Raw genomic sequence first — 15,378 nt, forward strand, 5'->3', positions numbered from 1 at the left:
CTGCTCAGCTTAGGGAGGGAGGTGCGATGCTCCGACGGGTCCAAAAGCCCTTCCACCACCTTCCCAAAGCCTGGGAAGCTTCTGCTGGCTTAAGGAGGAAGGCACAATGCTCACGCACGCACGTGACATCAGGACATCACAATGTTGTGCCCGTTCCCAAGTACCCTTGCAAGCTGGCGCCTCTGGCCCTAACTGTTCCCCTGTGAAAAAAATCACCATACATCACTGGAATAAATGCTTAATTTTCCTGAAATTGGCACCATGGGAAGACTGAAACAAGTGCAGGAGACGACTCACAACTGGATACTATCTGTGAGAAAAGTTCGTGTTTCTGAAATGGTGAGTTGTATCTGAGGAGTTGGATGGAAGAAACCACACACTCAGGATTCTTTTAAGGTGGGTGCTTTGTACTCTGTTTTCCCTTCCAGAAACATTTTGGCACTGAATCATTTATTCCAGTATCTATAACAATCTTGTGTTCTTTGCCATGCTCCTATACACACTTACAATTTGCTTCTTCTGTGCTAAACATAACTGAAATTTTCGCCACAATTCAGAACCAACACCTAATTATTCTTCATGTCATTTTACTTAAAAATAAATAAATCAGAAGATTAGGCATACCCTGCTGGTGGTTGCTGTGCTTAAAATATCATTGCCTCCAAATCAACTCCTATCTTTTTTCTTCTTAATGGACAACACTGATGCAGTGGAGAAAAGGGGGAAATAGCTGAATTAAACTGAAAATCGGTGGACTGCAATGGGCAGAGAAAGAGCTGAAGCAGTCAAAAAGCTCAAGATCATGGGCATCTTTGTTTAATGGTGCACATTTTTTAAAAATGTAATCATTAATTTCCACTCTTAGGTGAAAACCTATTTCTTTCCGTGGCTGGAAACGGGTGACAAAGATACTGTCTGCATGATGGTTAAAGCAAGTTCCATCCTTGCAGAAGAAAAATGTGTTGTAAAATATTAAGACACTTGACAACTTTTCGAGAATGCTCACTGGTAGAAAGGAGTGGCAGAGAAGATTTATCAGCTTTAAAAACAAGTCACCTGAATATATTAGCAGAAAGTATGACTCAAGCAGGGAATGCTTCCTTAACTATGAGATGTGTGATAGTTTGCATGTAAACCACAGACTTCAATGAGATTAATTTGCTGGTAAGTGTATGCAGGAATGCAGGCTTAGAATCACAAAAATAAAAATAATCCAGCAACAGTTAAATCCAATTTATTACAAATGTGCTCAAAAATCCCCTACATAAATCAACCAAGTTTAGGAACTGCTAAGTGTCTGAAGGCTGCACCAGTGGCGTAGCGTGGGTTGTCAGCACCCGGGGCAAGGCAAGTAATTTGCGCCCCCTAACCCGTGGATTTGCGCCCCCTAACCCTATCCCTAACCCTAACCCCCAGATGTTGTGCCCAGTGCGGCCGGCCCCCCCTGCACCCCCCATGCTACGCCACTGGGCTGCACAATGTATCTTTCTATGACTGAAAATGGATTCAGACTCTCATATTGAATCTTAATGTTGAGATTCCCACCCACTGATCTTCCCACATTAAAGTTGTGTCAGTAAGCAGTACCTCAGCCTTTTAATAAGCAGATTTGCAGATTTGTAAACTGAATTCGTGGGACACAGGTGGCACTGTGGGTTAAACCACAGAGCCTAGGGCTTGCTGATCGGAAGGCTGGCAGTTCGAATCCCTGCGACGGGGTGAGCTCCTGTTGCTCGGCCTCTGCTCCTGCCCACCTAGCAGTTCGAAAGCACGTCAAAGTGCAAGTAGATAAATACGTACTGCTCCGGCGGGAAGGTTCACCAGAAGCAGCTTAGTCCTGCTGGCCACATGACCTGGAAGCTGTACGCTGGCTCCCTCGGCCAATAAAGCAAAATGAGCGCCGCAACCCCAGAGTCAGCCACGACTGGACCTAACGGTCAGGAGTTTAAACTGAATTACATTTTGTCTTTGAATCAAACAGTTCACTAATGGGCTAATTTAAATTCATAATTATATGTTGCAGCTCTGTTCTGAAAACATTTCAAAATACCTTTCCAATTTGCCGAGTTAGGAGGTGTTATATGATGTTATCCAACCTTCCAATGCCTCTGGTTGCTGACCCCTATGGTAACAGTGAACAATAGGGCTCTGCTGCTAGACTTCCACCGGCAGATTTCTGGCGCCTTAATACTGTTTCTAGAGGCAGTGCTGTTACTGCTCTCATCTGTCAGGATAGCTGTATTGAGTGTTTTTTAAGTGTAGGCCTGATATTTATTTAAACATAAGCTTATAAGCCTTGCAATTCCTTTGAATTAGTAAGACATAATGGTGTTGTTCATAGGCACTGGGTGCCAGGGGCCCTGGGGGCTCCAGTCCCCACAACTCCCCATGAAAGGGCTGGGCACCCACAAATTGTTGCACCGGGGCTGCTCACGTCGCAGGGGTGTGCTAATGTCAGGCGCCTGCAGCGTGCGTGGCCTCGGGCACCCGCAGTCCTGGGGCCAAACTGCTGGGCCTGGTGGTGGTGTTTTGGTATTCGTATTATTTAAATATCTTACCTGCCCTTCACGCTAAAGTCTGAGGGCAAGTTGCAACAATTTAAAATACAGTTAAAAAACGAGAATTAAAAATACAGTCACTCAAACCAGGGTGGGTCCTGAAAATAAATATCTTTGTCGTCAAAGGCCAGGGTAAAGAAGAATGCCTTATTGGTTAGGGTTATGCTCTTAGAGAAGCTATTCAGTGCCCTGATAGGTACCTGTAGCCAAGAAAACTGCACACACTTTGGAATTAGTTCCACTGATAACGGCGGGACTTCTTCTAAGGAAGCTTCCATACATGGCTCAGTCGGTAAAACACAAGACTCTTAATCCCGGGGTTGTAGGTTCAAGCCCCACACTGGGCAAAGATTCCTGCATTGCTTGGGGTTGGTCTAGAAAACCCTCGTGGTCCCTTCCAACTCTACAATTCTGTATTCTATAGGAGGGCTGACATACGTCTTTTTTGGAAAGAAAATCCACAATTTGGGGGGTGTCCTGGTTTTTCCTTTTTGAAATATGGCAACCCATCTTGATCTCTAGCCCCAGACTGCAGGGCAGCCGCTGGGACCAGAGAGGTGAGCTGAGCCCGAGAGAAGCTCCGGAGGCAGCACTCTTGGAGGGAGACTAAGGGTCTGGGTTAAAGGCGGATCTACACGGATCCTCATGGATCCTCCACTTTTTAAAAAATAACTCCAACAAATCCAGTGTCAAATTACATCTGGAAGGCACGCCTACAGACTAGACTATTAAAAACATGGATTCAACACTTAGCCATGCTGCAGCACCACAAAAACATGGATAATGAATTCATATGATTTTTATATTGAAACAAAATTAAAACACCATGATACTCTACACCATGTATTTGTCTGTAGGCAGAACCAAAAAAATCATGCACCCACTGTTTTGTGGTACCGCAATGGTGCAAAAACATGGTTAAAAAACACACATCCTCATGGATCCTCATGATTTTTGCACTAGATCAGCCCAAAGTCACCATCAGATCAAATATCATGGCCATGGGCACAGCCTGCACCACAAAAATCATGGATCCACGGCTTCCTGGCAACTCCATGGCCCAAAAACGTGGTTCTGAAGCACGGATCCTTATGGAGCCTCACGCTTTTTGCATTGGGCCACCCCACACTCACCATCAAATCACACATCATAGCCAGAGGCACACCCTGCACCACAAAAATCATGAGTTGCACTACAAAAATCACAAAAATGCCCTTAACATTAATCATATATGGTATTTCTCCAATAGCAAACTACCTAGAATTGAAAATAATATTTAGTACACTAACCTTTGTTTAACTCTTGATAAATGTCAGCTTGCCGAGTTATTTTGTACCATTGTGATTGTGATGTTATATTTGCCAGCAGGCAGACCCAGCAATACAGAGTTTTGCAGATTAGCAAGAGATTTGGGGAAGTTGATCTGAGGGTGACTTCGGGCTTATCTAGTGCAAAAATCATGAGGATCCGTGTTTTTTAACCATGTTTTGGGGCCATTGCGGCCCCACGGAACAGTGGATGCGTGCTTCTTTTGATGCTGCCTACAGACTAAGACATGGTCTACAGTATCATGGCAGTTTTATTTAGTTTGAATGAAAAAATCATATGAATTCATGAGGATCCGTTTAAAATCAGCTGGATCCGCCTTTTATATATGGATCCGCCGGAAACCCAACCGGCCGTGGGGGTGTCTTTTAATGTTGCTCATCCTCTTTGATGAGTAGGGCCACAAATATGTTTTAATATATGCAGGGCAGCAAAAATCCAAAATGCCGTCCCCAATTTTCCCCCGACAGAGACTCTTGGTGGCCCACAGAAAAAAGAACATCCGAAAAGACAGGAACGAAAGAAACGTTGAAGAGCCTGAGCGCCGCGTATCTGCGGGGAGGGGAGGGGCGGCGCTTCTTCCCTTTTTATTATCTCTGTGGTCCATTCTGACGCAAGGGGGCGTGGCTTCCGCCCCTCCCTTGGACCTTCGCTTCTTTCCGGAAGGGTCGCCCTGGCAACCGGAGGAACGGAAGTGGCGTCTTGCTTGCCCGGCGCCGGCGAGAAGTGGTTCCGGGTCTTGGGCTGCTGTCCGCCTTCCCCGCCGGGCCGGGGAGAAGAAGATGACTTCGCTGCGCGCCTTCACCTGCAACGACCTCTTCCGATTCAACAACATGTGAGCCGGAGGCCTCGGGCCCCGCGGGGGGGAGGGGGGCGGGGCGGGGGGCGGGGCGGGGCCGGCGCGCGCCTCTGCCTTCTCCGCCCGGTCTCCGGCCTGGAGGCGCCTCCGTGGCCTGTCCGGGACCTCGAGGGAGGGCGCTCTGCGGACCCGCCTCCCCCCCCCCCGCCGCCGGGTCCCGCTAGCGAGGGGGGGTCGGAATTGCCGCCCAGCCAACAGCTGAGCCGGCCCGCTTCCGAGCACGGGCTGCCGCGCCGCCTCTTCGGGCTGCCACCTGAGAAAAGGGAGAAGGGAATTTGGCCTCGGATTGCCAAGTGCTCAGCAGCAGCAGCGAGTCTTTTTATCCGTTGCCTGTACCTTTAAACATCCCATTGATGAGCAGAAATCAGATGAAGCTGGTTGCAGATCAGGATAGGCATTGTCACCTGCTCATTTCTGGAACCCAAACGTTGTGAAAGGCACAGCTACAGGGGTTATTTAAAAATTGGGCAATTTAGTTGGCACAAGGAAATAGCTCTCCTCTATTGAATATTTCAGGATCTCTTGGAATTAAAGGGATGCGAGAACTTGCCTCCTGCTCTTCTTTGGTTATACTTTATTCCCTGACCAACCGAGTTGTATACCCAGGGTAATCACAAAATTAATAATTGTTCAAGAGGCAAATTGAGGTTTCAAAATTGGTGTGTGGGATGGAAGAGATTGAAAGGTTTGCCCCATACCCAGTTGAAACGGGCTCAAAGTTTCTCCCTAGTAATATTTTGGGTGTTTAATCAGTTCTTGTTTCCCACAGCAACTTGGATCCCCTCACAGAAACTGTATCCTTTTAAGCCTCAAGACCTCTGAATGCTAATGGCAGTACCTGTGAGCCTCTTCATACATTATACTACAGAAAACATATGTTTGTCCCTGAATATTTTTATCAGGGAGCTGCAGCTATTCCTGGTGTCTTGCAAGTGTACCTACATGGCAGAAATGTTTGTTATTGCGTTCATTCTTTATTCTTCTATGGGCAGTCCATAAAAATGCAGTATATGGGGCAGCCTTGAGAAGCTTGTAATATGGAAGTTAGTATGGATGCCAAACAGCAGTGTGTTGTATTTATTATTTAATTATTAAATTTCCATCTCACCCTCCCTAAGGGGCCCAGGGCAGCAAACACCAAAATAATAAAACAATCATATTTTTTAAAAATAAACAAAACTTATTTAAAACAGTTAAAAACACTTAAAACAGTCATATAACCCCACAACAAATAATATCTGGATCAAGTATCTTTTGACCATCAAATGCCTGATTAAACAGGAATGCTTTTCAGTTTCTTCTGAAAGTTAATAATATCAGCTTCCTACCCTCAGAAGTAATATTTTGAATGTATCACTTTGACTCTTCAAATTGTTTATACAATGTTTATTTGTAATCCATACAATAATATAATACAAATGAGCTTATGGCAAAATTGAACGAGACACTTTCTGATTCATAGCCCAGTGTTCTCCAATATTATGTCCAAGCTAAAATCACTTCATGTAAGAGGTCCTGTATTTCCTTTTTTCTATATAGTGTCTTATGTCTCAAAGATTTAAAAAATGTCATAGTAATCAATACTTATTTAGAACTGGTACATTTCAAGTGGTCAAATAATATGTATCTTAGTAACCCATCCAATAGCCTGCAAGGAAGATCAGTATAATTAGCCACTTCTTTGCTGTGGATGCAGCAGGGCTGATAAATAGTGATATAGTCGAAGCTGAGGAGAGAGACGAACCAGAGAATTATCAGTTCTTACTCTTAATTGCTTTTCCTTCTAAAATGGGTCATTCCATATCAAGTGATGCCATGTATTTTGTTGTAATGTTCACAATATGTACTAACAAGAATTCTTTCAAAGCTTTAATTCTATCATGCAATAGCAAGCTATCTCTTGGCTTTGGAAGACATTTTTTAAAAGAAATGCCTGACCAGCTTTTCAGATACCTTTTAATTGAATAACTTTCTAAATAAATGCCTGAAGGAACTGATATTATAACTTGACGTCTTGTTTATTCTGTTATATCTTACTCCAAGAAGACCCATTTATCCTAAATAGAACCCAATAAGGCAGACATGTATGTACAAATTTTTTAATGTGATCCCACTGAGATCCCAATATGAAATTTTGCAGGTAGCTCTTAGAAATATTAAATAATAAATACAAATGTTTTGGAATTTTTTAACCATATTATTTTTTTTAATCACTTTTTAAATTTTGTTTTATTGCTATGGCTAGTGGCTGCTGCAAATAAACATTCTTCTGATTCTGATTTTACATTCTTGGTTTACCTGTATTGTATTGTTATTATTTATTTTTTACTCAGAAACAGACAGTAGTCTTAAGTATTTTAGTATCTTACTGTGCAAAACCAGAACTGTTTGGAAAATAGTTACTTTGGGGGTGAGCAACTTAAGCTCCCCCAGATATTACAGAACTACAGCTTCTATAGTCCTTTACCCTTGACCATGCTGTCTGGGACTGATGGGAGTTGGAGTTCAGCAATAGACGGCGTGCTACAGATTGTCACCCCCCACTTGCTTACTGAGGTGATATTTTCTTAACATGCAATACTCCATAGTATGGAATTCCATTTTACTTGCAGTACTTGGCTCACTGGCCTGAGTATTTTATTGTTGCAGAAGCTCCTGGTGGAGAACTGATGGGCTACAGTAAGTAGGTTAATTTTCCTTGTTTCTGTGTGACCAATCTTTGACTAACCCTTTAATTATTTGGCAGTAGCACTGCAACATTTACTCAGTTTTTAACGGCTTTTTATCAACCATGAAGATGTCCTTGATAAATTGGGCAGAACCTTTTGTTAATATTAGTTTTAGTATGAGCATATAGAAACCGCATATGGAAAGTAACATCTTAAGGTAGGGGTTGGCAGCCCATCACCTGCAGGCATCCAGACGCCTGTAAGGATGAACCATAGCCCCTAGATTCACAGTCTTCATTTTTTTAAAAAAGTAACTTTCTAGTTTTTATAATCTCCAATATGAGGCAAAAGGTACACACATTCTTTTTTTATCTGTACCACCCTTACTGACACATCTCCCACCTTGCACCTTCTCCCCCCCAAAACGTGCAAAAGCCCGTATATGAGAGAAATGGTGCTACACACTTGGGAGCGGAGGAAAAGATGTATGTGTGTGTGAGAGAGAAGAAGATTGTATGCATATGTGATCTGTGAGGGAGAGAGAGGTATGTATAAATCTGTTTATGTGTGGTCAGAGAAAGAAATGGACTTGGGCAGAGTGTGTGAGCAATGCACGTGTGTCTGATCAGTGAGTGTGTGCATGATTGTGTGTGTGAGAGTGTGGTGGGGCCACCTTGGATATTTTCCCTGGCTCAAGGGGATGCTCTCTGTTATTAGCTAGCAACAGCATCATTGTGTGTATGGGGCAAACGCCAATATTTTGTGATCTTGATAGTCAGGACCAGCAGGATGTAGTGACTTTCCTTGGGAAGCCTGAAGTTGTCCGTGTGTGTGTGTGTGTTGGAAGCAGCCGTGATGGTTCTCTCTCTAACTGATATGTCATGCCTCCCATAGCAGCTATTTTGTGACTAGTACTTCCTCAAAATTTGAAATGTGCCCCCTGGTCCAAAAAGGCTGGCAGCTCCTGTCTTAAAGTATTTCCCCTTCTCTCACACATCCAAAATGAACGCTTCAACTGACTTGCATTTGGCTACAGCACATCCATATATGTATCTTCTAAACACAAAATGTGCTTCTTGCTTTAGTAATAGATTTTACCATATGCAAATGTATCCCAATTTAATTGATACATAGTACGAGTATTACTCATAGTAATCAATTAGAATTTCTTTAATTGGGTTTCAGCCCTCCCATCAGATGTCAAGGAATAAGCAACTGACTTTTAAAAGATATCTGAAGGCATCCCTGTTTAGGGAAGTTGTTAATGTTTGATGTTTTATCATGTTTTTAATATTCTGTTTGGAGCCACCCAGAGTGGCTGTTGCAACCCAGTCAGATGGGTGACATACAAATAAAATTATTATTATTATTATTATTATTATTATTATTATTACTTGGAAGTGAATACACTTACAATTATAGCTTTTGTTGTTCTCCTACATTTCCGCATCTATTAGTGTCTTTCTCCCTGGAGTCCTAATCACAGACTTCACTTTGATGTTGTCTGTAGTCAAAGAGTTGCATACATTTTTAGTATTTCCTCATAGTGATAGGAAGGTGGCAAGAAGAGTCTGCTAGGGTACTGGCCTGAAAGACTGCTCCCTACCCACTAGAAACCCTGCTCAGGGTTTTAAAGCTCATTCACTTTAAAGCTGGTTTTAGGAGACATAAGAGTTAGAAACATTCTGTTGCTTTCTTGAAATTGGAGACTCTCTGAACATTTTGTTCAGTGCTTAATTTGCTGTGTGTGAGACATTCTGGAATCTGTATAGTCCTGATGTTCAACTTCTAGTTTGAGTCCTTTTTAATTGCCTGCATCTGTAGTAAAGCATTTTTTCTGGCTTTATGTCAAACACCATAAATCCAATAGCTAAGTTTCTGTGAGATGGCCATGGTCTAGTCCAAACAAACTAACCCATTTTATCCTACTTTTCCTTGTAGTCATGGGGAAAGCTGAAGGTTCAGTAGCCAGAGAAGAGTGGCATGGCCATGTTACTGCACTCTCCGTTGCACCTGAATTTCGGCGGCTAGGTTTGGCTGCTAAGTTGATGGAACTGCTTGAAGAAATATCAGAAAGGTGAGGGATGCCTGCATGATAAACATATATTTTCCTCTCTTAGCGATGTATTGATCTGTTTGAATTCCTGTAGATTTATTGATGAGAACAGCTGAAGGCATCATAATTATATGGAGAATTATTTTGGGGACTCTTAAGAAAACAACTCAATGAGAGCTTTATAAAGTCAGGAGTGCTTCATAAGGAAGTTTTTTTTTAGGAGTGTTGGGGTGCTGCTCAGCTGACTGGTTAGGTTAGCCAGTGTCAAATAAAAGGCTAATAGCGCTTTTATCTAAGTTAGAATAGCCAACACCCTTCAGCCCTTACCATCAGTCATGCTGGCTGAGACTGATGGGAGTTGGGCATCCAGCAACATCTGGAGGAAACCACATTGACTACCTAAGTGGTGGAGGCTGCAATCCTGTGTACACTTACTTGGCCTAAGCCCCACTGAACACTGGGATTTCTTCCCACATAATTGGCTGCATGATATTTCCCTGGTACTTCCGTTAGCGAGAAATATGTGCCAGTGAATAGAGTTGTGGTCGTGGGTAAATATATATTATTGAATTATTTCCTCCCCCAGCCGCCAGTTATTTATTGTAATTCTTTTAAATAGGGTTAAATAGGCATTTTGGGAGTGAAGGGCCTTGTTGACCTATAGGCCACATTAACCCTTTTGTGCAAAAGTGGTTGTGGCCAATTTTTACAAACTGATTGGGAAGGGGGTGCTTGGAGGGGGGGCAGGAAATTTTTGGCATCATAGCAAGGGGCCAGTAAAAGAACAAAAAACTTTTTAAAGCAAATGGATAAATGGGAGAGGAGCCATATTCAGCATTACACAATTACAAATGTTACATCTGCACAAGCGTAGAAGCTTGCTAGAGGAACAATCTCCCCTCTGCTCCCCCCACGTGCTGTGCTAGGAGGGTTTTCCTGTCCCTCCCTAAACCAACTTGGGGCAGCACAGGGGGAGGAGAGCCTTGGCGCAGGGCTTCCGATGCCAGTGTTTGCCCTTCAAATTCATCTGTTATATAGCAGTCACTATATCAGCACTGTTTCCCCTACTTTAAGCTATGTGTTGCATCATACTGAATTTCCTGCTTCTCTCCTCCACCAGTAAGTCCTCCAAATCTGCTCTAAAGGAAAAGGTAAAGGGACCCCTGACCATTTGGTCCAGTCGTGGCTGACTCTGGGCTAGCGGCGCTCATCTCGCTTTATTGGCCATTCCGGGTCATGTGGCCAGCAGGACTAAGCCGCTTCTGGCGAACCAGAGCAGTGCATGGAAACGCTGTTTACCTTCCCACCGGAGCGGTACCTATTTATCTACTTGCACTTTGACGTGCTTTCAAACTGCTAGGTGGGCAGGAGCAGGGACCGAGCAACAAGAGCTCACTGTCGCGGGGATTCGAACCGCCAGTCTTCTGATCGGCAAGTCCTAGGCTCTGTGGTTTAACCCACAGCACCACACACATCCCAAATCTGCTCTGGGTTCCCCCAAATCCTCTGGATCAGATTTGCAGGGGGTGGGACTATGCAAGGAGAGGATGGGGATGTTCACGGAAGTTGTTCCACATGTACAAAGATTTAGTTTGATATATTCCTAGGTTTTCAAGACTTCATTTTATTTCCGTATTTTAATTGCAATTTACTAGTGTCCCATCGTGGTACAACACTGGCTGCATTTGGAAGCAATTATAAGCTATGGTTTGTTATTACAGAAATGAGCCTGGTTGAGACTTGACTCCTGTTTCTTCCTCCAGAGTAGCTGTGTTAGAACCTTTCTCTTCCATTATTAAATAAGTAGAATTCCACATTATTCCTGAATCCAGAACTCCTTGGCTCATCTTAATTATGGTATATTGAAATAAGCTAGCTTCATAAAGCAAATTCAGACATAACTCTAAACTGATAAATCAGGACAGAAGAATGAAATAAGTACAAGGATGATAGTTTCCGAAGCTCATTTATTTAAAGGCAAACCATAGTTTGTTACATCCAAACGAAGTCATGGAATCAAACTTTGGTTTGTGCCAATTCCAAACCATTGTTTTAACATCCAGACAAATAGGCAAAGCGGGAGCTGCTTGTTGGTTTCATTTTCCATTTGCTCCAAAGTATTCTAACCCGAAGGCTCAGTGGCCTCTGGAGGCTGGAGCAGCAACCTGAACAGATTATCAAGACAAACGTCATACTAAATCAGAAGTGCCCCTTATTCTGGTTTGCCAGTTCAGACAAACTAAATGTAAACATGGTTTGTCATGAGGCGTGGCCTATTTGTCAGCTTGCCTGTTTAGTGCAGAATTCCCACCCACCCCCATTGTTCACTGCTTAATTCTTATTTTTTGTATGTAGATCCCTGTGTAGCCTCTTACAAACTATGCTGTTTTCTGTTAGTTATTTTGTCTTATTGTGTCATTTTCTCTTCTTAATGAAGAAAGGGCGGGTTTTTTGTGGACCTCTTTGTAAGAGTATCAAATCAGGTTGCAGTGAACATGTACAAGCAACTAGGCTACAGCGTGTACAGAACAGTGCTAGAATACTACTCTGCCAGCAACGGGGAGCCTGACGAAGATGCTTACGGTAAGTGTTGTGCAGAAAGAGACACTTTGGACAGTCCTTGTGATGTAATAAATTCCCATGCCGTTAAAATGAAAATGTGAAATTGCTTGGGATGAGCAAAGCTTTTTGCCCAAAGTGGGTGGAACAGGAGATGTGACTGTGAGCTATGTGGGGCAGGGTGTATTCCAGGCATGCAGAAGCCCGCTCTCCACCCTTCCCAGACTTATTCCAGCCAGGCAAAATCACTTGAGGAAGCTGTGAGCCAGAGCTCTCGAGGGGCTCCTAGGCAGAGGAGTTGGAGCTTAGACAGAGAGATCTGAGGGCTAGAGGTTCCCCACTCTTGATCTCGAGTAGAATGATAAGCCAGTGTAAGGGCACAACTGACCAAAAAGAAGTACTCAGTCTTCTCCCACTGAAATAGACGACCACTTGAAGTGTATTATGTTGTAAATATGTTATTAATCATTTTCCACAGATATGAGGAAAGCTCTGTCCAGAGATACAGAGAAGAAATCAATTATACCATTACCCCATCCTGTCAGACCAGAAGACATAGAATAAGCTTAAGCTGTGCATATTTAGACATGTTGAAAATAACATCTTTGAAAGCATTTTGGACCATCTATGGAAAATGGTGTTTAATTATGAATGTACTTGGAAACCCGAGAGCAACAAGGAAAGTGTGTGCAGACACGAAGGAAAAGCTTCATTTTTAGGCTACTGGGCTGATGCCCCCAAACCCCACACAGGTTTGCAGCTGCACTATTGGCGGCTTAGGGTTTAATCTTTTTTACAAAAATCATTACATCCTTGGCTGTACAAAACTATTTCTAAAAATCTAGTAAATTAAAAATTTTAGGAGCCTGGAGCTCATTGGTGTCACTCATTCATGCTTTGAGCATTGGAGCCTTAAAGTATATATTGGGAAAAAATAAAATCAACGGATTTAAAATGAATTCCTCTTGTACTTGATTGACTTTGGTAAATACAGGCAACTCACATTTTACACTTCTTTCACTTATGCAACCACAGCTTTTTGTGGGGTGGGGGAAAATAAATAAGTGGAGAACAAAGAAAATTCACACTAAATTTACCGTATTTTTCGCCCCATAGGGCGCACCGGCCCATAGGGCGCACCAGCCCATAGGACGCACCTAGTTTTTTTTTGGGGGGGGGGGAAATAAAGAAAAAAAATTCCCCCCCCCCCAGCTTCCCCAGCCCCCATAACAGGCTGCTATTCGCAAGCCGTGGGAGAGCTGCGTGAAGTTGCGCAGCTCTCCCACGGCTAGCGGAGCACTGCGCGAAGCCCGAAGCTTGGGGCGTGCTGAGCTCAGCGGCTCCAAGCTTCTGGGTGCCGGCAAGCTCTCCGCTAGCAGTGGGAGACCTGCGTCTCCCACAGCTAGCGGACAGCTTCCTGAAGCCTGGAGAGCGAGAGGGGTCGGTCCGCACCGACCCCCCCTCGCTCTCCAGGCTTCAGCGAAAGCCTGCATTCGCCCCATAGGACGCACCCAGATTTCCCCTTCATTTTTGGAGGGGGAAAAGTGCGTCCTATAGGGCGAAAAATACAGTATTTATTCCTCCCTCCAATGCACAGCTGCAATTGTGGGCTTACTTTGGGAAGGCAGTACGATGGCTCTGGGAAGCAGCCTTCCACCTTGCTGAGCAGGGGAGGGGGGTTCAGTTCCAGGGATTCCTGTCTTTATGCATCTATACGTGGATGCTCCCCCCAACCCTTACATAAGACGAAAGTTTATTTAATCTGTTATTGATAGGCAGTTTGCCCTTTCCCTTTAATGAATTAAAAAGCATCATGAAAAATTACCGTATTTTTCGCTCCATAAGACGCACCTGACCATAAGACGGACCTATTTTTTAGAGGGGGAATGCAAGAAAAAAAATATTCTTTAAAGGGAGTGCTGAGCAGAGCCAGGCTCTGCTCAGCGCTCCCTTTCACAAGCTGTGTGGAGCGTGTGTGCGGCGCTTGCAGGCTTTTCCCCAAGAGCACACACCCCACGTAGCTCTTGGGGGCTTTTCCAGGAGGTTGGGGAAGGGACTGAGGGGCTAAGCCAGAAGCTAGAACAGCAAGAGGGAGTGCTGCACAATGATCCCTCTTGCTGTTCTGGCTTCTGGGATAGCCACGCAAAGCCTCTTCAGAGCAGCAGGATGAAGGCTGCCACTGCCGTGAAGAGGCTTCGCGCAGCTAAGCCAGAAGCTAGAACAGCGAGAGGGAGCTCTGCGCAGTGATCCCTTTTGCTGTTCTGGCTTCTGGAATAGCTGCGCAGCCTGCATTCGCTCCATAAGACGCACACACATTTCCCCTTACTTTTTAGGAGGGAAAAAGTGTGTCTTATAGAGCGAAAAATACGGTAAGTTTTGCTAGTATGAATGCTGTTTGGGTTATTCAGACTATTATTCTTGCCAGTGGCTGCTTCGCAAAGTAGTAAGTAGAGTGGTGCTAATATGTCACCTTACTCAGATAGGGTTCTTATTATCAGGGCCTCTGGTTTGTAGGTAAGCTGCTTCTCTAGCCATAGTAATAGTAACATGCAAGTAAAGTGGCTATAATCAGCACTCCTTAGCCTTGTTTTAATAGAATTTTGTGCTCAGGCAATCCCAGTCAAGAAAAACAACTCTGTAATGAGTAAGAAATAGCTTTGGCATAAGTTTTGTTGTTTTCTATATTGATCCTCATTTTGGTACCCAGTACACACAATACACAGATGTAAGAATAAATCTGCCATTACATAGAAGAGAACTAGATACAGTGGGTGGCTAATCAAAATGAACAGTATCCCCAGAACTCAATTAAACAAGCACTATCAAGGGTCTCCTAGAAGCCCATTTCTCACTTGGAAGCCATGCATACTTAAAAACAAACTTCCAAAATGTTGTATTTCGTAAGCCATTTGATAATAGGCTATAAAGATTTCACAGCCTGTAGGAGTGCTTAAATGGTCTATATCAGTGCCCATGGAATGGACCATGTATGCACCAGATTGAAGAAACATGAAATCAATAAAAATAAGTTGCATCTCACTTTGCAGTAGCAATTAAGGCTAGGCAATATCAGGTTTACAACACCATCTCATTAGCTAACCATCATGATATACCAGTATAGCATGATGTGTGAAATAAGGAGGGGTGGCTGGGCAGTGGAGGGAGGGAGGCTTTTGGTTGCACGATCTCCATGCTTTTTCTTAAAGCTCTGGGTGGTCCTTTCCAGCAGCATGCACAACCAAGGCACCTGGGCTGGGGAGTGGAAAGAACGACCAGGAGAAGGAAGGAAGGATCGCACCACTTGGGCTGATAGTGCTCTTTGCTTCCCAGCAACACATCCTTGATCGCTGT

The 15,378-nt window shown here is 43.8% G+C and overlaps 1 protein-coding gene across 1 annotated transcript; it reads left to right on the top strand.

Annotated features, from left to right (window-relative positions):
* Positions 1–4,583: 4,583 nt before the first annotated feature.
* On the top strand, positions 4,584–12,986 carry NAA20 (N-alpha-acetyltransferase 20, NatB catalytic subunit). The gene is made up of 6 exons (XM_081873775.1): positions 4,584–4,719; positions 5,513–5,537; positions 7,332–7,422; positions 9,354–9,489; positions 11,906–12,051; positions 12,506–12,986. Exons 1-6 carry the CDS (start codon positions 4,667–4,669, stop codon positions 12,589–12,591), a joined length of 537 nt encoding a protein of 178 aa, XP_081729901.1. The 5' UTR covers positions 4,584–4,666; the 3' UTR covers positions 12,592–12,986.
* The last annotated feature ends 2,392 nt before the right edge of the window (positions 12,987–15,378 follow it).

This window comes from Podarcis erhardii (assembly GCF_964252035.2).
Source record: "Podarcis erhardii genome assembly, chromosome: 8".
NCBI lineage: Eukaryota > Metazoa > Chordata > Lepidosauria > Squamata > Lacertidae > Podarcis > Podarcis erhardii.

Bases quoted from the DNA above. Each gene is read 5' to 3' on its own strand.
- NAA20 (XM_081873775.1), top strand. From the start codon at position 4,667: ATGACTTCGCTGCGCGCCTTCACCTGCAACGACCTCTTCCGATTCAAC. The intron at 9,490-11,905 runs GTGAGGGATGCC...TTCTTAATGAAG, and splicing joins CTTGAAGAAATATCAGAAAG to AAAGGGCGGGTTTTTTGTGG. The intron at 12,052-12,505 runs GTAAGTGTTGTG...CATTTTCCACAG, and splicing joins GCCTGACGAAGATGCTTACG to ATATGAGGAAAGCTCTGTCC.